The 24,504-nt window shown below is 46.5% G+C and overlaps 1 protein-coding gene across 4 annotated transcripts in view; it reads left to right on the plus strand.

Annotated features, from left to right (window-relative positions):
• The window catches only part of SFXN5 (sideroflexin 5), a 133,969-nt gene that overhangs the window by 2,046 nt on the left and 107,419 nt on the right, over positions 1–24,504 (plus strand). For 3 of the 4 annotated variants that reach the window (XR_014841694.1, XM_003354772.6, XM_085018916.1), the window contains exon 2: positions 13,448–13,516. Coding sequence is in view for 3 of the 4 variants with exons in the window: in XM_003354772.6 (XP_003354820.2) it covers positions 13,448–13,516 (69 nt within the window). In the remaining variant the exon portion in view is untranslated. Of the gene's footprint in view, positions 1–12,951; positions 13,192–13,447; positions 13,517–24,504 lie in introns of those variants that run through there. The other variant, XM_085018915.1, reaches the window with a different exon arrangement.

The raw sequence follows: 24,504 nt of genomic DNA on the forward strand, positions 1-24,504 counted from the left end.
GCTACTCTGTTCAGGCAGTCATTACTGGTACGTTTTTGCACCACTCTTGAGGGCAGTAAGTGGTATATTTGCTTTTGAAGCACCGCTCCTCCCGCATAGTGCCCTGCATAAAGCACAGTGCATGTGATATTCATTCATGTTAAGGAACTTCTCTTTCCTCCGAATCTGTTCCTCCCACGCCACTCCCTGCCTGTGTGGCAGCCCAACCCGCCAGCCAGTTGACTCCCAAAAACCTGGGAGTCACCAGTATGCTTGCTTTCCTCTCCTTCACCCTCTAAATACAACCAGAGGCCCAAAGTTTTATCTCAGACAGCTCTCAAATCTACCTGTCTCTACTGCTAGAATCCTAGACCACGCCCCCATCACCTAGCTCCTGAGCCACTGCAGAAGCCTCCTAACTGGTCTCCCTTTCTCCACTCTGGCCCCCTTCCAATCTCTTCCTCTTCCTCATGGCAGAGTTCCAGCAATGCAATTCTGATCTGGTGACTCCCCACCCTCTCTGTCAACATACACACTTTCCAGTGGCTTCCCCCCCTTCATATATATATATATATATATATATATATATATATAGGGCACCTTCACAGCACATATAAGTTCCCAGGCCAGGGAGTGATCCCGAGCCACAGCAGTAACTTGAGCCCACAGCAGTGACAATGCCAGATTCTTAACCACCAGGCTACCAGGGAACTCCAAAAGACCTGTTTTGAAGGGCCTGCATGTCCCACTCCTGCTGACATCTTCTTCCTCCAGGAGAACCTCCACCCATCCTCTCAAACCATGCTTCCCACCACAATGGCTACTTTCAGTCCCTTGAACCCTGAGTGGTTCATAATCTAGGATTCAGTCCCAGAGCCCACTCCAAGAACACCACACTCAACCCCCAACCAGCATCCCTGCTTTCTCCAAGACTGGCGCCATGGTCTTTCCTTATTTCCTGGAATCCCCCCAGAACCCTTCTTCCTTTTATTCCTCAAGGATCTCTCTGTGCAGGGGAGAGGGGTGGAGGGGTGCAGAGCAGTGCCAGAGAATGGAGAAAGACAGCTTTCCTTGATGGGCTTTTGTCCGTGACCATCTTTCTCCCCATAAGTTGATGATGCTAGCCAAGCATTGTTTTAACCTTTTGGGGAATTGACCTAATTTAATTTTCATGACAACCATGTAGGACAGATACAGTTATCCCTTATAGGTGAGAGAACTGGCACACAAATGGATTCAGTAACTTCCTAGGCAGTCGGGCTCCAACTTTCATGTTTGTTTGTTTATGGTCAACTTTTTTTTATTATGGAGGTTTTCAAACATACAAAAGTGGAGGCAATCGTCAATGAACTCCTATGCATCCATCTTCAAAAGCTTCAACAACTACCAGTGTAAGGCCAGCCTGATTTCATCTGTATGCCTTCCATCCCTGATCAATGAATTATTTTAAAGCAAAATCCATTATTTCATAGTACCTGCTAGTAGACGTGTGTGAAAAATAGACTTTTTTGGTTAGTTTTTCTAAATAAACTCTTTAAATTTTGAAATAATTTTTTTTTTTTGGACGTTTTAGGGCTACACCCGAGGCATATGGAGTTTCCCAGGCTAGGGGTTGAATCAGAGCTGTAGCCGCCAGCCTATACACCACAGCCACAGCAATGCCAGATCTGAGCTGTGTCTGTGACCTACACCACAGCTCACGGCAATGCTGGATCTTTAACCCACTGAGCAAGGCCAGGGATCAAACCTGCGTCCTCATGGATGCTAGTCAGATTAATTTTGAAATAATTTTGTATGTATAGAGTCAAATAACAGAATTCCTGTATAACCCCTATCCAGTTTTCCCTAATTTTCTCATCTCAGATTACCACATTACGTTTGTTAGAACTAAGAAACCAACATTGGAGAGTTCCTGTGTGGCTCAGCAGGTTAAGGATCCAGCATTGTCACTGCAGTGACTCAGGTCTGCATGCTGTGGTCGTAGCCAAAAAGAAAGGAAACCCCATTGAAACATTACAATTTTTTTTTTTCTTTTCAAATGCCCCCTCAGCTTATGAAATTTCCAGGGCACGAATCCGAGCCATAGCTGATCCTTAACCTACTTTGCCACAGTGGAAACTTTTGGAACTCTACCATTAACTAAACTCCAGACTTCACTGGATTTCACTATATTTTGCCCTAATGTTATTTTTTCTATTCCCAGGATCCCACATTACATTTAAATATCATGTCTTCTTAGACTTTCCTCCAGGCTATGGTAGTTTCTCAGACTGACCTTGTTTTTGATGACCTTGACAATTTTGAGACATAGTGGTCTGGTATTTTGTAGAATGTCCCTTAATTTGGGTTTGCCTAGTGTCTTTCTCATGGTTGGACAGTTTTGGATTTTAGGGTAATTTTCATCACGAGGTGAAGTGGCTTCTTTTTCACATGGTATCAGGTTTTTTTGAATACTAGGAGCATAAACGAATCAATACACCTAAAATAATTATTTCTTAATATCATCAAACTAGTCATTATATTTGTGTTTATCTGGGCTGCTATAACAAAATACCATAGACTGGGTAGCTCCTAAACAACAGAACTTTATTTTTTGCAAATCTGGAAGCTCCATGATCTCAAAGCATTGGCAGATTCAGTGTCTGATGAGAGCTGGCTTTTTTTTTTTTTTTTTTTTTTTTGCTTTTTAGGGCCATACCTGCAGCATACGGAGGTTCCCAGCCTAGGGGGTCAAATTGGAGCCACAGCTGCTGGTCTATGCCACAGCCACACTGGATCAGAGCCACGTCTGAGACCTACACCATGGCTTATGGCAACGTCAGGTACTTAACCTGCTGAGCGAGGCCAGGGATCAAACCTGCAACCTCAGGGTTTCTAGTCAGATTCGTTGCTGCTCTGCCACGACAGAGAACTCCGAGAAGCAGCTTTCTTTCTTTCCTTTTTTTTTAAATTAATGTAGACAGTTTTATTTAGAAACAGATAGGGGGAGTTTCCGTCGTGGCACAGTGGTTAATGAATCCGACTAGGAACCATGAGGTTGCGGGTTCGATCCCTGCCCTTGCTCAGTGGGTTAATGATCCGGCGTTGCTGTGAGCTGTGGTGTAGGTTGCAGACGCGGCTCGGATCCCCCGTTGCTGTGGCTCTAGCGTAGGCTGGCAGCTACAGCTCCGATTCGACCCCTAGCCTGGGAACCTCCATATGCCGCAGGAGCGGGCCAAAGAAATAGCAAAGAGACAAAAAAAAAAAAAGAAACAGATAGGTACCTGTTTGCATTATAGAAGATAAAGCTGGGTTTACACTCTATAAAAAATAACCAGTATCCAGATTCAAGAGAGCTAGCTAGCATTCACAGTACACACAATGTAGGTATGTAGCTACTGTTCACCATCTTCAGGCTTGATTTAAACAAGCGAACACGCCAAAAACCAAAAACAAAACAAAACAAAAAAAACAAAAACCAACCCAGGGGGATCATTAGAGTACAATGCTTCCTGATGAGAGAGGCAGCTTTCTTGTTCACAGACCTTCTAGCTGTAACCTCCCATGGCAGAGGGAGGGGTCTTCCTGGGATTTCTTTTGTAAGGGCGCTCAGCACAACCATGAGGGCTCGCCCCTCATGGCCTCATCACTTCCCAAAGGCCCCACTTCCTACAACAGTCATTTGGGGGTTAGGGTTTCAACATGGGGGTAGGTTGTGGGGGAGGGGAGGGAACACACATTCAGTCCATTGCCCTCTTCACATTTCCCTCATTGTCACATTTCCCTCATTGTCACATTGTTTTAAAATAATGCATTTGTTTCAAGCAGGATCCCAAAGGCCCACTTGCTATATTTGACTGATGCGTCTCTTTTGACTTGTCTAATCCATTGATTCTTCCCTTGTTCTTTCTTTCTATGTGTCGAATAAACTGTTTTTTTTTGTGGGTTTGTTTGTTTTTTTGTTTGTTTGGTTTTTGTCACCCTGGGCCAGGGAACAGATCTGCGGCAGCACCAGATCCTTAACCCACTGTGCCTGGCTGGGGATCGACCCTGCATCCCAGCACTCCAGAGACACCACTCATCCCATCGTGCCATAGTGGGAACTCCAAAACCGAGTATTTTGTCCTGTACAGTTTCCCTATTCTGAATGTGGCTGAGCCATCTCTACGGTATTATTGAAGAGGGTCCTCTGTCCCGTTGTTCTTATGAACTTGAAGTCCATGCTTTTAGCCACTGTCCCCTATTGCCTAGTGAGGGCAAGATGACCAGAGTGCCCGAGGGGGCCCTGTGGCCTGACTGCTCCCTTTCCTCCTCTGTTTCTGCTATTTCATCTCCTGAGCTCATTCTTTTCTTCCTTCAGGACTGACACTTCTTTTGGCAAGTTGGGGCCCCAGGACAGGAAACAAACACACATGATTCTTCCCATTTGTATTTCAGTCTATCCAGAAATAAGTTTGCCTTATTATTATTTGTCTTTTTGCCTTTTCTAGGGCCGCTCCCGTGGCATATGGAGGTTCCCAGGCTTGGGGTTGAATCAGAGCTGTAGCTGCTGGCCTACACCAGAGCCACAGCCACAGCAATGCCAGATCCAAGCCTCATCTGTGACCTGCACCACAACTCATGGCAATGCCAGATCCTTAACCCACAGAGCAAGGCCAGGGACCGAACCCACAACCTCATGGTTCCTAGTCAGATTCGTTAACCACTGGGCCACGATGGGAATGCCATTATTTTTTTTAGAGTTGAAAATAAAATTTTATTTCTGACCAGATATTATTATTATTTTTTAAACTTCTTGTTCCTTCAGAAATCTCACCTATCTGCTAAGAGGACAAGGTGCACAGATGTGCCAACTGTGTACTGAGTCTAAAATCCACAGAGCGGGTGGGCTGCCTAGGGCTCCCTCTGAAGCCCAGGGAGCCTGTGGGCAGGAAAACACGCTTCAAGGTGGAGAGGTTTGTGTGGGTCAAAGAGTCAGGAGGCAATGGGGAAGTTTCTCCTATAGTTTGCCGGAAATAAGTCCTAAAGTGAAAGTGCTTTGCAGGTAGTTATGTTTTAATCATTTACATCCTATAGGCTAGAGAGTGACTATCGCCCAGGCTGGTCCTGTGCCTTGATTGTGCTGTGAACAAGGTCAACCCCTTCTAGTCCAGTGGCTCTCAACCCCTGCTGCACGCACAGGAATCACCTGGGCAGGTTTTTATGTCTTTTTTTTTTTTTTTTTTTGTCTTTTAGGGCTACACCCATGGCACATGGAGGTTCCCAGGCTAGGGATCTAATCAGAGCTGTAGCCACCAGCCTACGCCAGAGCCACAACAACTAAGAATCTGAGCCATGTCTTCGACCTACACACTGCTCACGTCAACGCCGGATCCTTAACCCACTGAGCAAGGCCAGGGATCAAACCCGCAACCTCATGGTTCCTAGTTGGATTTGTTAATCACTGAGATCCCACTGGGCAGGTTTTTTTTTTTTTTTTTTTTTCTGTCTTTTGTTGTTGTTGTTGTTGTTGCCATTTCTTGGGCCGCTTCCGCGGCATGTGGAGGTTCCCAGGCTAGGGGTTGAATCGGAGCTGTAGCCACCGGCCTACGCCAGAGCCACAGCAACTCGGGATCAGAGCCGCGTCTGCAACCTACACCACAGCTCACAGCAATGCCGGATCGTTAACCCACTGAGCAAGGGCAGGGACCGAACCTGCAACCTCATGGTTCCTAGTCGGATTCGTTAACCACTGCACCACGACGGGAACTCCCTGGGCAGGTTTTTAAATAGACACTGAGGCCTGAAGCCTGCCCCAGGCCAATAGAATTTGAATTCTTGCTCATGTACAGCCTTTTTTTTTTTTTTGCTTTTTGTAGAGCTGCACCCCTGCAGCATATGGAGGTTCCCAGGCCAGGGGAGCTACAGCTTCAGCTGCTGGCCTACACCACAGCCACAGCAACGTGGGATCTAAGCTGCCTCTGTGACCTACACCACAGTTCATGCAACGCCAGATCCTTAACCCACTGAGCGAGGCCAGGGATCGAACCCACATCCTCATGGACTCTAGTTGGATTTGTTTCTGCTGCGCCACAACGGGAACTGCCTGTACAGCCTGGTTTTTAGAAAACTCAGGTGATTCAGTGCAGCTTGGTTGAGAACTACTGAGCTGGTCCAGACTTTCTGCGTTTGGGCTACAGGTTCAGTGCATATTTTATTCCTCATCCAGAAGAATGGTAATTTAGACCTCTGGGTACAGGTGGGCCATCAGTTTCTTCTCAGACTTTTGTTCTTGGCTGCTGCCGCCAAGGCTGCTGTCTGGCTCTGCACCCCCAGGGCGAGGCTAGGGGAAGGCCAGGGCAGAGCTGGGAAGGCAGCCTCCTGCCGCAGGCCCCCTGTCCCTACTGAGAACCAGCTGACTCACCTTTCTTGTGAGGGGAAGGAATTACTTAAATGACTCATCTGGTATAGAAAAAGGGAAAGAAAAACATCCACTGACTGTCTGATGGGATAGAAGTGGGGGCTGAATTTTGGAGGGGAAAAAAAGAGGCTATTCATTTTAAATGACTGAGAAAATTAAAACTAATCAAGCTGAGAAGGTAGAAACCTCCCCTGCCCTGCATCAGGCCAGGAGGAGAGACACACAAAGGCAGCTTCAGATAAGCCGTGTTTCACCCTGAGGCCTGCTCAGCTCTGAAGTATCCCAACCATCTCGTTCTTTGAGTAATTACTTTTTCATAAAATGCACTGAGAAACCACATTCTTCAGATCACAGATTGCCAGAAACTTGGCTATTTAAAAGATATCGGGGAGTTCCCGTCGTGGCGCAGTGGTTAACGAATCCGACTAGGAACCATGAGGTTGCAGGTTCGGTCCCTGCCCTTGCTCAGTGGGTTAACGATCCGGCGTTGCCGTGAGCTGTGGTGTAGGTTGCAGACGCGTCTCGGATCCTGCGTTGCTGTGCCTCTGGCATAGGCCGGTGGCTACAGCTCCGATTCAGCCCCTAGCCTGGGAACCTCCATATGCCGCGGGAGTGGCCCAAGAAATGGCAACAACAACAACAACAACAACAAAAAAGACAAAAAGACAAAAAAAAATAAAAAAATAAAAAAAAATAAATAAAAGATATCGGTAGGAGTTCCCATTGTGGCTCAGTGGAAGTGAATCCAACTAGTATCCATGAGGACGGGGGTTTGATCCCTGGCCTCACTCAGTGGGTCTGGGATCCAGCGTTGTGAGCTGTGGTGTAGGTTGCAGATGCAGCTCGGATCCCACGTTGCTGTGGCTGTGGTGTAGGCTAGGAGCTGTAGCTCCAGTTCGACCCCTAGCCTGGGAACTTCCATATGCCTAGGATGTGGCCCTTAAAAGCAAAAACAAAACAAAACAAAACAAGTATATATATATATGTATATCTCAGTAATGTTGACTTAAAAAAAAAAAAAGCACACCGTGTAAGAACTGAGTTAAGTTCATTCAGTGTCTTACTAAGGACTATAGCCCAGGAGACAGCCTCTCCATAGCTCTGAGAAACACTGAGGTTGGGGGAAGTTCAGTGCATATGTGATTTTGGCAAAGGTATGTGTCATCAAGCACACATTTCTGGAGAAGTTTGCTGCTAGGACCAAGGAACTGATAGCGTCTTTATTTGGGGGTAGGGTGGCAGTGGGGGTCATGCCCAAGGCATGCAGAAGTTCCCAGGCCAGGGACAGAACCTGAGCCACAGCAGTGACAATGCCGAGTCCCTAACTGCTAGGCCACCAGGGAACTCCCAGAACAGGTATCTTAGTTAAGAGTTTTACTGCTTTTCTAACTATAGGAAGATGCAAGGATCCAGGTGTGGCCCTAAAAAGGCAAAAGACAAAAAAAAAAAAAAAAAAAAAAAAAAAAAGAAAGAAAGAAAATTTACTCCAACCTTTCTCCAGAATTCTGCACTAACTCAAAAATTTCCCTTTATTTGACAAAGTGCCTCATAGTTCCTCTACTCTGTGGCCTCTTTTTTTTTTTTGACTTGTCTTTTTAGGGCGGCACTTGTGGCATATGGAGGTTCCCAGGCTAGGGGCCTAATCTGAGCTGTAGCTGCCGGCCGACAACACAGCTATAGCAACACCAGATCCGAGCTGCATCTGCAACCTACACCACAGCTCACAGCAACGCCGAATCCTCAACCCACTGACAAAACCAGGGATTGAACCCACAACCTCATGGTTCCTAGTCGGATTCATTTCCGCTGAGCCATAGTGGGAACTCCCTCTGTGGCCTCTTTTATTAAAATGAATCAGTAATCCCGACTTTGTCTGTCCCTGGGTGGTGGTAGGGTGTTCTTAGGCTGACTGGGTTGGAACATCATCATGTATACTTAGCATTTCCAACTCAGAACCCGTTCCTTGAAACTCAGACCTATGTCTGACTAGAAATCTAGGCATTGCCATGACTGTGTTCTTCCTCATTCCCCCAATCAGGCAACCTTGCTCTTCTCCCAGAACCAAGTATAGTCCTGGGCACACAGTAGGTCTTCAATAGCTATTTGATGAATGAACCACGGGAGCCTGGTGCCGTTTCTGATGGAAGCCTCATGCTTCGGAGCTCTTGCTGATACTCTCCCCTGCCTGGTTAACTCATCCACTCGCCATCCCAGCTCCTCTGGGAAGCCTCCTGACTCCCTCGGGAGAAATAATCTGTGTCTCCACTGCACGTGATGATGCCTCATTTAGGCAATGATCACAGTGGTTTACAGTTATCTGTTTACTTGTTTCTCTTTTTTTTTCTTTCTGCACCTGCAGCATATGGAAGTTCCCAGGCTAGGGATTGAATCTGAGCCACAGCCGTGACCCACGCAGCTCGGGGCTGGGGATCGATCTCACGCCTCCACAGCCACCTGAGCTGCTGCAGTTGGATTCTTAACCCATGGCACCACAGCAGGAACTCTACTTGTTTTTCTCTCTGGATGGTCCCCGCTGCTTGCGGGCTCGTTCATTTTTACTGCTCGCTGAGCTAGTCCAGGGTGGGTTGGTAGATATCTGTGGAGCCAAATGTTTTACTTAGGACTTTCTCCCAGTGGCAGAGGCAGAACGACACAGGACGGCTGGCAGGGCCGGGACAGGAGGAAGACAGTGGCGGACCACAGGGCAAGTCAGAGGCTGGAGATTTGCACTGGATCGTGTTCGGGAAGCTGCTTGCCTTAAGCCAGTCTCCTTCCTGGCCCTCGTCTCTGCCCCTGCTGATCCTCTTCCCTCCTGGGGCCAACAGCTGCTGTACTCTTGTTCCTTTCAAATCCTACCCTCCCTTCAAAGCCCAGCCCGGCTTCACCACTCCCAGAGGCCTCCAGGCCCTTGGCTGCTGGCCAGCCTACTCATTCACCCCTGTGGCTGGTGTGTCTGTGAAACCTCTTCTAGGTGTGTAACACATGATCGGGAGCCAGGGAGGGCACAGAAGGACCTCTACTAGCCCACATCCTTTAGGAACCTGTAGTCAAATAATATATCAGCTTGTATTTAAATATGTATTTTTAAAAATAGCACTTTTTTTTAATGATTTTCATTTTTTTCATTATAGTCGATTTATAGTGTTCTGTCAATTTCTGCTGCATAGCAAAGTGACCCAGTCACACACACACATATATACATTCTTTTTCTCACATTATCCTCCATCATGTTCCATCACAAGTGACTAGATACAGTTCCCTGTGCTTTACAGCAGGATTCCATTGCTTACCCACTGCAAATGCAGTAGTGTGCATCTATTAACCCCAGACTCCCAGGAATATTACTTCTTATACTCTACATAGTGCTGATTTTTTTTCATTTTATTTAATTTCTTAAAAAATTTTTTTTTCATTTTAAAGGCAATGTAAAAGATTCGGAAATAAAAATCAACCCTGTTCCTATTACCCAGAGGCAAACACTGTTAACATTTTACTATATTTTCATCCAGCTTTAAAAAAAAAAATACAATTTTGAACTTTAAAAAATTGAAACAGTTTGAGTCTTACAGAAAAATTACAAAGAGAATACGGAGACGTTCAAGATATCCTTTGCCTGGATCCGTCGGTTTTTAACATTTTGTCACATTTACTTTATTATCCTCTTTGGCAACAGGTAATCAGAAAGTCTGGGAACACAGCAAATGTACGTGCTCTCATCAAGAACATCTCCAGGGAGTTCTCTGATGGCCTAGCGGGTTGAGGCTCCTGCGTTCTCACCGCTGTGGCTCTGGTTGCTGCTGTGCGGTGTAGGTTCAATCCCTGGCCCAGGAATTCCCACATACTGCCTGTGTGGCAAAAAAGAAAAAAAAAAAAATACAAAAAAAAAAAAAAAAAAAAAAAAAAAAACAAGAGAGAACCTGAAATAAACGTTGCAACTCTCATTTTCTAAAAAAAAAAGAAAAAAAAGAACATCTCCAGTCTGTAAATAGGCTAATTGTACTTCTGGATCCTATTGCTGCCCTGTATATTTACACTTGTTATTATTTTTTTACTTTTTTTTTTTGTCTTTTTGTTCTTTCTAGGGCTGCACCCGCAGCATATGGAAGTTCCCAGGCTAGGGGTCTAATTGGAGCTGTTGGCTGCCGGCCTGCGCCAGAGCCACAGCAACACAGGATCTGAGCCACATCCAATGCCGGATCCCCAACCCACTGGGCGAGGCCAGGGATCGAACCCACAACCTCATGGTTCCTAGTCAGATTCGTTAACCACTGAGCCACGACGGGAACTCCTACACTTGTTATTTTTTATCAACCATTCGAGAGTGAGTTGTATTCATTAACCTCTTAACACTTCAGTGTATCCTTAGAACAAGGACATTCTCTTACATTTCTGTCTTAGTCTGTGTGGGCTATTATAACAAAAGTATCATAGACCAGGTGCCTTATAAACAGCGGAAATTAATTTCTCCCTGTTCTGAAGGCTGCGAAGTCCAAGACTAAGTCACTAGCAGATTGTCTAGTGAGGGCTTGATTTCTGGTCATAGACAGTTGTCTTCTCACTGTATTTTACATGATGGAAGGGACCAGAGATTTCTCTGGAATTTCTATAAGAGGATTAATGGCATTCTGAAGGCTCTGCCCTTATTTATAATCACCACCCAAAGGCCTGCCTCTAAATACCATCACTTAGGGGGTTAGAATTTATTGATTAATGGCCATGCCTATGGCATGCACAAGATCGCAGACCAGGGATCGAACCCATGCCACAGCAGTGACCCAAGTCACAGCAGTGACACTTGATCCTTAACCCACTGAGCCACCAGGGAACTCCAGGGGCTTAGGATTTAACATGTGAGTTTTGAGGGGACACTGATATTCAATCTGTAGCAATAACTATAGTATGGTTGTCCAGGAAATGTAATATACAAGGCTTTTATGAAAGGATACAAGGCTTTTATTAATCTGTGATCCTATTCCAGTTTTGTCAGTTGTCTCAGCAATTCCTAGTCCAGGATTCAATCTAGAACCACATGTTGCATTCAGTTGTCTTGTCTCTTTAGTTTCCTTTAATGCGGGGTGGTTCTTCCAGCTTTCTTTGTCTTTATGGCATCAACATAATTGGTGAACAAGGCCAGTTATTTTATGGAATGCTCCTCATTTTGGGTTTGTCTGATATTTCTGCACAAGTAGACTCAGTCCCTCCAGAATACTAAGCAAACACTACAGGGACTTCTCAGAGCATCACATCCCCAGGGTCCCTCTGCCCCTCAGTGTTTTTTGTTTGTTTGTTTTTTGGGTTTTTTTTGGGGGGGGCTTTTTGCCTTTTCTAGTGCCGTTCCCACGGCATATGGAGGTTCCCAGGCTAGGGGTTGAATCAGAGCTGTAGCCACCAGCCTACGCCAGAGCCACAGCAACGCGGGATCCGAGCCGCGTCTGCAACCTACACCACAGCTCATGGCAATGCTGGATCCTTAACCCACTGAGCAAGGCCAGGGATCGAACCCGCAACCTCATGGTTCCTGGTCAGATCCGTTAACCACTGAGCCACGACGGGAATTCCTCAATGGTCTTTTGAACATGCCCCCGTCATTTTGGGGAGTGGCACTTTGTTACTTTCTAGCATAACAAAGTGTGCCAGTCTCGTCCCCTGCCCCAGCCCTGGAGTCAGCCACTTCCTATCTCCTTGCTCTCCATTTAATACCCATCTAGCTCTATTTACTGCTTGTCTATTAAGTTGGAATCATACATTTTTATATGCATGTCACAAATCATTAGCATTATGGCATTCCATGAACATCTGAAAATGCTATTTAAATGGCCACGTAGTGTTTGATCATGTGCATGGACCGTCGGTTTAACAATCCACCCGTATAAATAATGCAGCAGCAGTGTCCTCCGCTCAGACCTCTGACCACACCTTTGAACGTCTCTGATTGAGCATCATGTATAAGTTGGGAACCAGTTTAGGCCGGTTGAGTTATAAGAGGTTAGAGAAGCAAGTGTTTTCGTTAGGGGTAGTGCAGAAGCCTGATGGCTGGCGAAAGGCTGGGGGTGGAAGTGGGGGTGGGGAGGCAGCTGCTTTGGCGGGGGGGGGTGCCAGGGTGAGCAGAGTTGGGGACAGGCATGGGGCCTGGTTTGTGCAGGGAAATGTGCGGTGACCCAGGGCCCATTTTGTTCTTTATTGGGAGGGGGAAGGAGCAGAAACTAGCTGCGGGGTCTGGCATCCTAGTGAGAATGGGGAAGAGTGTTGAGGCCTCTGTTTCCTTCGCGGGGCGGAGGATGGGCTTGGAGAGCTGCTGGGCTCTAGGGAGGACTTGGGGCAGAGCCCGGAGTGTGGTGAGCCGTGAACCCCCAGCGTTTGCAGCATTCCTCTTTGTCCCCTCACTCAGCGTCTCTCTCCTCCCCTTGAGCTTGGCTTTGCTGAGCTGGCTCTGTCCCTAGGGCAGAAGGCCCAGCTGTAGCAGCGTTGCTCGGTTTCCTTTCATTGTGCTTTAATGCCTGGGGTCTGTTTAGCACAAAGCCATCCTTTTCCTGGGCCCCTGATTTGGGCCAAGGTTGGGGGAGGGTGGGGATTGGGCCCCTGGTCCCTGGCCTCACAGCAGCAGCAGGGCTATGGGTGCAGGAAGGCCTGCCATGCTTGAGCTCTGCCTGTGGGGAGCTTTCCCTGGGGGCAGAGCCTGTGCTGGATTTTGGAGAAGGACCGTCCCTCACTCCAGGGTCCTAAGCAAAGCACGGAGGCTGGGAGAGGGCTGGGGGCCCAGCTTCCTTTCCGGCCTGAGTGCCCGGTGGTTCTCAGGAGCTGCCAAAAGGCTTGGAGTTGATCTCTGGGCACTGGTGAGAGAGGTTGGGGGGAATGGGAGGCCTGCGGAAGAGATGTTGGGACAGTCACTGAGTGTCCTAATGGCTTTTCTGAGTTGACTTTAAAAAGCCCTCAGACCACAGACAGCTGCCCTCAGGTCACTGAGAAGGGAGGCCTTGCTGGCATTCATCACCCACTGGGGAGGAAGGGTGAGCTGTGGGGGGCGTCCCCTGGGGTCGAGAGGATGGGGTACAGCCACTCATCTCCTCTTCCCTCCCACCCCTTCTCCAGACATCCTTCTACGGCCGCTTCAGGCACTTCTTGGACATCATCGACCCGCGTACACTCTTTGTCACTGAGGTGAGTCATGGCTGTCACCCTCGATGGAGGCCCCTTGGCCTTTATACCTTGTGACTTTGGAAGACCCATAGGTCATCTGTGCGTTTGCTTTATGCACTTTGTCTCATTTCATCTGGAACTCACAACATCCCTTCAAGGTAGGTATATATCATTATTATTATTATTATTATTTTTTTTTTTTTTGTCTTTTTAGCTATTTCTTGGGCCACTTCCGTGGCATATGGAGGTTCCCAGGCCAGGGATCCAATCGGAGCTGCAGCCACTGGCCTACGCCAGAGCCACAGCAACGCGGGATCCGAGCTGCGTCTGCAACCTACACCACAGCTCACGGCAACGCTGGATCCCTAACCCACTGAGCAAGGGCAGGGACTGAACCCGCAACCTCATGGTTCCTAGTTGGATTCGTTAACCACTGCGCCACGACAGGAACTCCCATATATCATTATTATTATTTCAAACTTCAATAAAGTACTTACTCAGTATATGGATGATATGCTCATTACAAACATTCCAACGGTACAAATGTATTTAAGCAGAACCAAAAAAGGTCCTTCATACACTCTCCCATCTCAGTTCCCTCCTCTGATAGGTAAGGTTGGGTTTATGAAGGTGTAACGTACCTTTTATCGGTGAACCACTCTGTGAAGTTTTTTTTTGTCTTTTTGCCTTTTGAAGGCCGCTCCTGCGGCATATGGAGGTTCCCAGGCTAGGGGTCGAATCGGAGCTGTAGCCACCAACCTGCACCAGAGCCACAGCAATGCAGGATCCGAGCCGTGTCTGTGACCTACACCACAGCTCACGGCAACACCGGATCCTTAACTCACTGAGCAAGGCCAGGGATGGAACCCGCAACCTCATGGTTCTTAGTCGGATTTGTTTCCGCTGTGCTACAATGGGAACTCCATTCTGTGAGTTCTGACAAACATATTCAGTCATGTATAGACCATAATGAAGAGGTAGAACATTCCTGTCGCCCCAAAATATTCCTCATGCCCGTTTATAATCCATTTCCCCACCCCCAGCCGAGCCCCTGGCACCCGTTCCTCTGTTTTCAGTCCCTGCTAGTTTGCTGTTTCTAGCACATCGTATAAGTAGAATCCTAGAGGAGGCAGTCCTGTGGGTCTGGCTTCTCTCCCTTAGCGTGATGCTCTCCAGATGCGTCTATGTCGTTGCAGGGATCAGTACCTTCTCCCTCCTTTTTTCTGAGTAGCATCCCATGGAAAGGATGTTTCCGAATCTATTTATCCATCCACTTGTTGACGAGCACCTGGGCTATTTCCATTTTGGGGTTATTATAAATAAAACTGCCCTGAGCCTTCTCTGTGTGGACGTATGCGTTCATGTCTCTTGAGGGCATCACCAGGATTGGGATTGTGGTAAGTGTGGTAAGTACATTTAACTTCATAGAAAACTGCCAGACTGTTGCTCAGAATTGCTGTTCATTTTACATACATTCTCATCCACAGGGTTCCAGTTGCTCTGCACTCTCACTGACCCTTGATGCTGTCAAATTTAAATGTATTGTCAAATTTATTTGAGACATTCCAGAAGTGTGTCTTTATATCCTTTGTATTGTGTTTACTGATGTGTATAGGAATGCAGGCCCATAGAAAGTGGCAAATATTGGAGTTGCCATAGTGGCACAGTGGGAACAAATCCGACTGGTATCTATGAGGACTCGGGTTCCATCCCCCGGCCTCACTCAGTGGGTGAAGGATCCGGCATTGCCGTGAGCTGTGGTGTAGGTCGCAGACGCAGCTCAGATCTGGCATGGCTGTAGCTGTGGTGTAGGCTGGTTGCTATAGCTCTAATCTGACCCCTCGCCTGGGAACTTCCATATGCCACGAGTGTAGCCCTAAAAAGCAAAAAAAAAAAAAAAAAAAAAAAAAGTGGCAAATATTTCTTAAGCACTTTCTGTGAGCAAGGCAGTGTTGGAGGCATTCTATAAGTATTAGCTTGTCAGATAAATTCAAAGCAACCCTAGGAGGTATTTTCTTCTGAGTTTCGTTATGCAGATGAGGAAATAGGGAGGAGTTAGGTCTTAGGTACATGGTACTGGCCAGTGATGGAACCAGGGTATGAACCCTGGTAAGCTTATCTCCAGAACCCTTCTTTTTGGCCAGTTAACATTCCTGTTTGGGTAACTCAAGTTTAGTGAACTTTCCCAAGATTACTCAGCTGGAAGAAGCCCTGAGCTCCCACCCTGGGGCCCTACAGACCCTGAGGCAAGTCATTGAGCCTCTGCATCAACCCCTGAGTAGACAGCACTTCTCTGCTCATCTTCTCTGTGGGGAGCCTTGGTTTGCTTCAGTTCTGGGAGGGAAAAGGAGCACAAAGCCTGTTAGGCACCTGGACCTAGAACCCTCCCCTCTGTGCCTGGGAGAGCAGCGCAGGAACAGGAAATGTAGGAATTACCCTGAGATGTGATTTCCTGCTGCATCTCAGGAAGGATGAAGGACTCAAGCATTTAACTGGCTGAGCTTACCTGGGTGTACCGCCTCTTAAGGGCAAGGCTACTATACTGGGCCTCATCTGCATTCTCCTAAGGAGTAATCCATGCAATCATAAAAAAAGTTGGAAGAGGAGCTCCTGTTGTGGCGCAGTGGAAACAAATCCAACTAGGAACCCTGAGGTTGCAGGTTCAATCCCTGGCCTTGCTCCGTGGGTTAAGGATCCGGCGTTGCCATGAGCTGTGGTGTAGTTCGCAGACAAGGCTCGGATCTGACGTTGCTGTGGCTGTGGTGTAGGCCAGCAGCTACAGCTCTGATTCGACCCCTAGCCTGGGAACCTCCATATGCGGTGGGTGTGGCCCTAAAAGGACAAAAGCCAAAAATAAAATAAAATAAAAAAAGTTGGAAGAGCACCAAGCTAGAGAAACTACTTACCTAGCCGAGATTATGGGTCTTTCACGAAAGCTCCAGAATGGTGCAGATCAAGAGAGAGTGGCAACATAAATCCGAACGTAAAAGCCACCTGCTTGATAGAGGAGAGGCAGAGCCAGCACTTATTTCAACAGGTGGAGGTACTAGTGGTGGACTTTGAAGCATGTGAAAGAGCCTTGGGAGGTCAGGAGGTATTTCAGGGCTCCCCAGATTGCCAGGAGCAGGTGGGGATTTGGCGGGGGTGGGGGGTGGGCAGCTGCAGAGCTCTCCCCAACCCCCTGCCCTGGGGCAGGGGGCTCACAGCTCTCTCCTCTCTATTCTGCACTCCTCTCTCTCCCAGACCCCCTCATTTTGTTCCTCTCTTCCTGTCCCACATCTTTTTTCTTCAACTCTTGCGTTTTGAAAGGCTCTTGCGTTGCTGTACATCCCTAAAGCATCTTTTGCCTATTTCCCCATCAGTCAATCAAAAAAATCTCATACTTCTTTGCTGTACAGCAGAAATTGGCACAACATCATAAATCAGCTCTACGGTACAACAGTCTCATACTTTACTATTAATTGAACTGTCAAAGCAACTTAGCTGCTTAGTGACTAGAAAATAACTGATGCAACAAACATTTAAGAATATTTTTCAGACTTCACACGTTTCTTCCCCTTATCATAGATTCTGATAAGCTTCCTGACCCCCACCCCACATCCCACTTAGGGACTGTTTCCAACAGTCCTTTGGAAAAGGACTCCCCGCTGACCTTTGGGAAATTTTCTGCCCACGGAAGATCTTCTAGGGCCTAAGAAATCCAGAAGGGCCATGAATGGGCCCTTCAGGCCCTCACTGGGTCCAGGCAGGTAGCTTACCAAGGCTGCCCGCATGGAGGCCATGAGAAAGGAGAGGCACCAGGAGGAAAGGGTCTTTTATCCGAGCCCTCCCCCCACACACTGAGGGGTTGTGGAGGAGGGGCAGGATCCCCCTTCTGTTGGGCTCAGTCCGAAGACCATGGCTCACGTCTAGAAAACACTGCTTCTCTCCCGGGGCCCTTGGCTGGGGTCCTGTGGTGGGGGGGTGGCCGCCCCAGCGGAGGCGATCTGGACAGGACCCTTTGCCTGTGAGGGCAGGAGGATAGTGGGGAACATGAAGAGGTGGCTCTGGAAGCCAGAGTTTCCAAATGTGGAAAGATTCTGGGCAGCTCAAGCCATCTGGTGACCCGGTTCTGGGGGGCATTCGCTCAGTCAATGGATAGACTCCTCTTCAGAGAGGTTTGCCGCTACTTGTTTGCCATGTATAATTGGCCGAGCTTTAAAAAGACTCCAACCCTTATATGTGTAATGAGGTGGAGCAAATTTTATGCACCGTAATTTCTCTTAGGAAAAAAGCTGTCTTTGTTCTAAGACTGTCTGAGCAAGTCTTCCGAGAAGGAGGGGGTTGGCCTGCTTGACAGAGCGGGAGGAATGATGTTTTTTGATCCTCCCGGGAGAGAGGAGAAAGGAAGAACAAGAGGGGAAAATGGTGGGAAGGAGAATAAGTAACCATGATGGACTGAAAAGCCAGTGGCTGGGGGCTCTTTTGAGACTGGTCCTGCGTGCTTGTGAAAGTTGTTGACACGCTGCACTGATGTCCCCTCCACCATCATTCCTATGACATTGTCATAAAATCTGCCTGGCTCATGAAAACTCTGCAAGAGCAAATTCTCTATCTCTCCAGTTTTTTTTTTTTTTTTTAAGGGCCACGCTTGAGGCATATGGAGGTGCCCAGGCTAGGGGTACAATCCGAGCTATAGCTGCCAGCCTATATTGTAGCCAAAGCAACGCAGGATCCACTCCACATCTTCAACCTATACCACAGCTCACGGCAAGGCCGGATCCTTAACCCACTGGGCAAGGCCAGGGATCAAACTTGCAACCTCATGGTTCCTAGTCGGATTTGTTCCTACTGAGCCACAGTGGGAACTCCCAAGAGTAAATTCTTTGGCGGGATCCCGAGGGGCTGTGAGTCTACTGTCAGGGGGCAGAGTGTGCAGGATTGGGCCTGGGGAAGGAAACCACTGGGAAGTGGCAGAAGCCCCAGCTTTGTCTCCACATAGGTCATGGGATTGACTCTAGACCTCTAAGGGCAAGGCTGTACCAGTTGACATCTAAGTTACATTTAATTCTGAACTGAAAATGAAAGGGGGTTTGCTATTCTGAATTCAAAAATTACTTAAAGGAATGAATGGTTGACAGATTCTCATTCTGAAAGACATGGAAAACTAACTGAAATGGGATCACTAGTGTTGGCGTAGTAATCTGAAACTATGTTGGGTGGGTAAGACAAAAACAATCTGATGTTGTATTTGAGTTGGAAGTATCAACATGCACTCATGATTTACACACACAAGCACATATTTCCCAATTTCCTGGCTCTGTTCACTGAAAGTGCCTAGAAGTAATGACACCCCAGTTACAAGGAACACACTTAGCACTCAGATCTTGGTTTCTAAATACTACGACTTACTAGAAGGACCCAGGGCTTCTTAGAGAAATGGCCAAATCCACACCTAAGGCAGAGAGTGTTGCTCTAGAAAGTAAGAAATTATTCATCGAATGAGGGAGACACGGGAACAGAAAGTGGCTACCTTTGGGACAATCTGAGCATTAAGAAGAAGAGCAATGGATTACAAGACATTGAATAATAGTAAGAAGAAGAAGAATCCATGGGTCCATAGTAAAACTAAAAATTGTGGGAGAGAGAAGGTCTTCCTTACAGAAGCATGTCAGCTAATAAATGTAGAAGGAAATAGACATTGTGTAATCCTCAGCGAAATAACTCATTTCGACCCAGATCCATTAATGGATGCTGTTTCCACAGAGTAAAATGTTGTTGGGAAACAGGTTATTCTTCTGCTTTCAAGTGAGTATCACCCCAAAGATTACTTAGCAATTGCAAGGGGAAAGGGTACCCTTAAAATGGAGAGCTTGCAGGACATCCCTTTAACCAGGTGACCAAACAGCATCATTAACAATGAAAAAAACCTGGCATTGTGTGACTCCCGACGTGATGTGATGCTGGTAGTGATCACTAAAACCTGGAATATGTGAAAGTCTAAAACTGAAAATAAAAACTCACCTGCAAGAAATAATCACAATCAACATTCTGGTGTATGCGTATGTACAAAATTAGGATGGTTTTTATAATGTGCATCTATATGTGTCTACAGCTCGCTCTCTCTCTACATGGACAGTCCTCAACTTAAGACAGTTCTATTTATGATTTAGGGACTTTACGATGGTGTGAAAGCAATACACGTTCAGTAGAAATCACACTTCGAATTGTGATTTTGATCATATGGTGGGCTAGTGATATGTGTGTTCTGACCCTCTCTTGTGAGGCTGGGCCATGACAGCCGCAGCTCCCAGCCAGTCACATGATCACGAGGGGACACCACAAGATACTTAAAATCATTCCGTACCCGTACAACCCGTCTGTTTTTCCCTTTCAGTATAGTAGTCAATGAATTACATGAGACATTTTATTGTAAAATAGCCTCTGCGCGAGATGATTTTGCCCAGTTGTAGGCTAATGTAAGTGTTCTCAGCACGTGTTAAGTTAAGCTCAGATGGAGTTCCCGTCGTGGCGCAGTGGTTAATGAATCCGACTAGGAACCATGAGGTTGCGGGTTCGATCCCTGCCCTTGCTCAGTGGGTTAAGGATCCGGCGTTGCTGTGAGCTGTGGTGTAGGTCGCAGACGCGGCTCGGATCCGGCGTTGCTGTGGCTCTGGCGTAGGCCAGTGGCTACAGCTCCGATTCGACCCCTAGCCTGGGAACCTCCACATGCCGCGGGAGCAGCCCAAGAAATAGCAAAAAAGACAAAAAAAAAAAAAAAAATTTAAGCTCAGCTGAGCTATGATATTTGTTAGGTTACATGTACTAAGTGCATTTTCAACTTGAGATGTGATATTTCCGTGTATGGTGGATTTCTCAGGATGAACCCCATCATAAATAGAGGAGGATCTGTGTCTGTGTATTGTGAGTGTGTGTGTGTATATATACATATACATAAATATATGTATATTTAAAATTGTGATCTATGTGTACATGATATATATTGCTTTTTCTGTGTAGCATGTTGTGAGCATTTTTCCTCATCCTTAAATGTTTCAAGATGTGTTTCATAACTGCATAGGAATCCATCATGCGGTTATTTTATAACTTAATCATTTGCACTATTGAGCATTTTGGTGGCTTTGTCTTTTGCCATTATAAATAATATTTATATCTACAAGCAATAGATATCCTTGTACATAAATTCCCCATGTTTCTCTTTATTTCCTTCGGATCAGTTCCTTGGAATGGAATTTCTGAATGAAAGGCATTTTAAGGCTTTTGATGTATATTGCCAAATTGTCCTGCAAATTGTACCAGCTCGTATCTAGACAGTATTAGTTTATGCTCTCAATAGCAGTGAGGAAGGGCATCCATTTAAATGCATTCTAGATAGCATCAGATAGTCTAATTTTAAAAAATTTAGTGGAATTTTTATCTTAAAAATACCCAAATGTCAGTACCCTTCTACACTTCAAGTTTTTGCCCATCTGCATACATTTTTGGCATACTTATTACATTGAACATAGGCTTTTTTTTTTTCTTTTTTCATCTATTTCCAGTCTTTATAATTTTAGGAAATCGAGTCTTACAGTATAAATAACTGTCCCTGTTAGATTTTAGGTCTAACAGGTAGGTAGTTTCCTATTTTACTTTCCTGCAAAAATAGTCTCAGGTATATCACTTTTCACTTCTGCTAAATGTATTTTTTAGAACAAAATTCCCAGTAGTAAGGTATCCAGACTGGAGACCATGATTATTTTTTATAGTTCCTGGGGTAGCTGTACAGATTTATTTTTTTCTTTCTTTCTTTCCTTTTCTTTTTGTCTTTTTGTCTTTTTTTAAGGGCCGCACCTGCAGCATAGGGAAGTTGCCAGGTTAGGGGTCTAACTGGAGCTATAGCTGCCGGCCTACACCACAGCCACGGCAATGCCAGATTCAAGCCACGTCTGCGATCTACCGCAGCTCATGGCGACGGTGTGGATCCTTAACCCACTGAGCGGGGGTATGGATCGAACCCAAATCCTCGTAGATACTAGTCTGGTTCATTACCACTGAGCCACAAGGGGAACTCCCTGGACAGATTTATTTTCTAAAGGGCTCTACTACCTGTCTGCTGCAAGAATTGTATCGGTTTACTTACATCAGTGCCCTAAAGGTGACCAGAGGTCAACTGTAGGGAAACCTCAGAGCCTCTCCAGTTGTGTCCCTGGTTTCCCCTTCCCTTGAGAGGGCAGCTTGTGGCTGGTGGGACCCAAGAACCAGTCTAGCGCAGATAACTCTGTGGATCCTGGAACTGCCAGGAGGGAGCAAGAAGGGGCTTAGGAAGGCCAGGGGAAGACCAGAGAAGTACTCGAGACTGCCTGCATAGAAATCATTAGCTTTGGCCCCCAAGTCCCACCACTAGAGAGCCACAAAGGAATGGTTCAAGCTGTGGCTGCAGACAAGGTAGAAACGCATGTGTTCTTTTTTATGGCTGAGTAGTATTCCATTGTGTATATGTACCAATCTTCTTAATGCATTCATTTATTGATGGACATTTCGGTTGTTTCCATGCCTTGGCTACTGTGAATAGTGCTGCAGTGAACATAGGGGTGCATGTATCTTTTTCAATGAAAGCTTTATCCAGATATATGCCCAGGAGTGGGATTGCTGGATCATATGGTATTTCTATATCTAGTTTTCTGAGGAACCTTGATACTGTTTTCCATAGTGGTTGTACCAATTTACATTCCCACCAACAGTGTAAGAGGATTCCCCTTTCTCCATAATGGAACACTACCCAGCCATAAAAAAGAACAAAATAATGCTGTTTGCAGCAACATGGATGCAACTAGAGATTCTCATACTAAGTGAAGTCAGAAAGAGAAAGACAAATACCATATGATATCACTTATACGTGGAATCTAAAATAGGGCACAGATGAATCTCTCTGCAGAACAGAAACAGACTTGTGGTTGCCAAGGGGGAGGGGGAAGGATTGTGATGAACTTGAATTTGGGGTTAGTAGATGCAAACTATTACATTTAGAATGGATAAGCAATGAGGTCCTACTGCATAGCACAGGGAACTATATCCAGTCACTTGTGACAGACCATGATAGAAGATAATATGAGAACAAGAGTGTGTGTGTGTGTGTGTGTGTGTGTGTGTATGTGTAACTGGGTCACTTCGCTGTGCAGCAGAAATTGACAGAATGTTGTAAATCAACTATACTTCAATTTAAAAAAGAAGAAGAAGAAGAATGCCCGGCTCTGCCCTTGGCAGATTCAAGGCTGGCTCAGGTGAGAGCCACAGGACAGATCTCAGGGCCCCCACCCTCCTCCCACTCCCAGCCCCCCCCACCAGCTCCGTTCCCTCAAGCACAGCCCTACTCTTCTGCTTGCTTATTTATTTCCCCCGATCACTGGCACTCCTTTTTTTCTTTTCTTTTTTTCTTCCTCCCACCTCGCTTTTAAAAGTTCTGCAAGCTTGGGACTCCTACTAAACTTTTGAGTTTGCGTGAAGTGCCCATGTTTCGATTATACCCACTTTTGCTAAACATACTGTCCAGTTTCTCCGAGTCAGGCTGGGCTCGGCTTTGAGTAAGAGTAAAGAAGGCCCTTCTTTTCTGTACCCAGAGTGCCTGGTCCCCATGGGCATCGGCTTTGCAGGTGTAGGCATTGCTGTGATTTCTCTGGAAGATCATTCATTCTCTCTGTTACCCTCATGAGGCCAGGAAATGGCCCAGAGTTGGGATGGAGGGGACTTGTGGCTCCTCAGGGCCACCCACCCACCCTGTGGCCCTGGGCACTGAAATGCCCTTCCCACTTGGGGCCCCAGCTGTCTCAGAGAAAGGAATATGCCCACTCGGTCCTGTCACATACACACATGGGAGGGTATTCTTATCTATGTCCTGTGTGAACCGGACATATCTCTTGGAATCCAGAGATTCTGTAAAACCAGCATCACCATCAAGGGAGTCTGGCCTGCTCGTTTTGGAACCTGGATCCCGAACCCTGACCATACCCTTCACCTCTTCCCCCAGCAGCCTCAGGCATTCATTTGTGTTAAAAATCGTTCTGCAGAGATACCCCAAACCAGTCCCCTGCTACCTGTACTTCATAGTCTCTGCCAGAAAACATGGGCACGTGGCAGTAGGGGGTCAAGGACCTCAGAGAAGGGCAAACCAAATGTTCAGAGGATGGAGGGAGCATTTCTGGAAGATTCCTGGAGAAGATGGTCCTGAGCCTTGAAGAATGGCTGGGGATGTTGACAGACTGTTGGAGAGAAAGGGTGTCTGGGTGACTTGAACAGTAGAGGCAAGATCGGGAGGTAGGGAGTTCCCATGGTGGCTCAGCGAAAATGAAACTGACTAGTATTCATGCAGACAAAGGTTTGATCCCTGGCCTCACTCAGTGGGTGAAGGAGCTGGTGTTGCTGTAAGCTGTAGTGTAGACGCAGCTCAGATCTGGCATTGTTGCAGCTATGGTATAGGCCGGCGACTATAGCTCCGATTTGACTCCAAGCCTGGGAATCTACATATGCCCAGGGTGTGGCCCTGAAAAAGAAAATAAAAAAAACTTTAAAAAAAAAAAGATCTTAAAAAAAAAAAAAAGATCAGGAGGTAGGAACCTGCAGGTACCATCTGGAGAGGAAGTGGGTCCTTCCTCAGGAGGTGGGTGAGAGGTTTCTGGGTACTTCTCACATCCTGGCCAAGTGCCATCGCTCCTGTCATACAGTTAACATATTAAATGTAATTATAAGAAATTAAGTAATTTAAATACTTAAATAATTTAAATCATTTTGACATCCTCCCTTAGCCAAGCAGGGATTATACTCTGCGTTTAGCTTTGGGAGTGGGCTCTAGTGTCCTCCTTTCCTCCCCAAAAAGATCAGTTTTGCTTCTTCTTCTTTCTTTTCTTTTCTTTTTTTTTGTCCTTTAGGACATATGGAAGTTCCCAGACTAGGGGTCGAATCGAAACTGCAGTGCCAGGCTACACCACAGCCACAGCAACGACAGATCTGAGCCGTGTTTGCGACCTACACCA

Source organism: Sus scrofa, chromosome 3, assembly GCF_054392235.1.
Source record: "Sus scrofa isolate SSC_HxYL_T2T_F1_AM1 chromosome 3, Sscrofa_HxYL_maternal_Yorkshire_Landrace_v2.0, whole genome shotgun sequence".
In the NCBI taxonomy this organism is placed as follows: Eukaryota; Metazoa; Chordata; class Mammalia; order Artiodactyla; family Suidae; genus Sus; species Sus scrofa.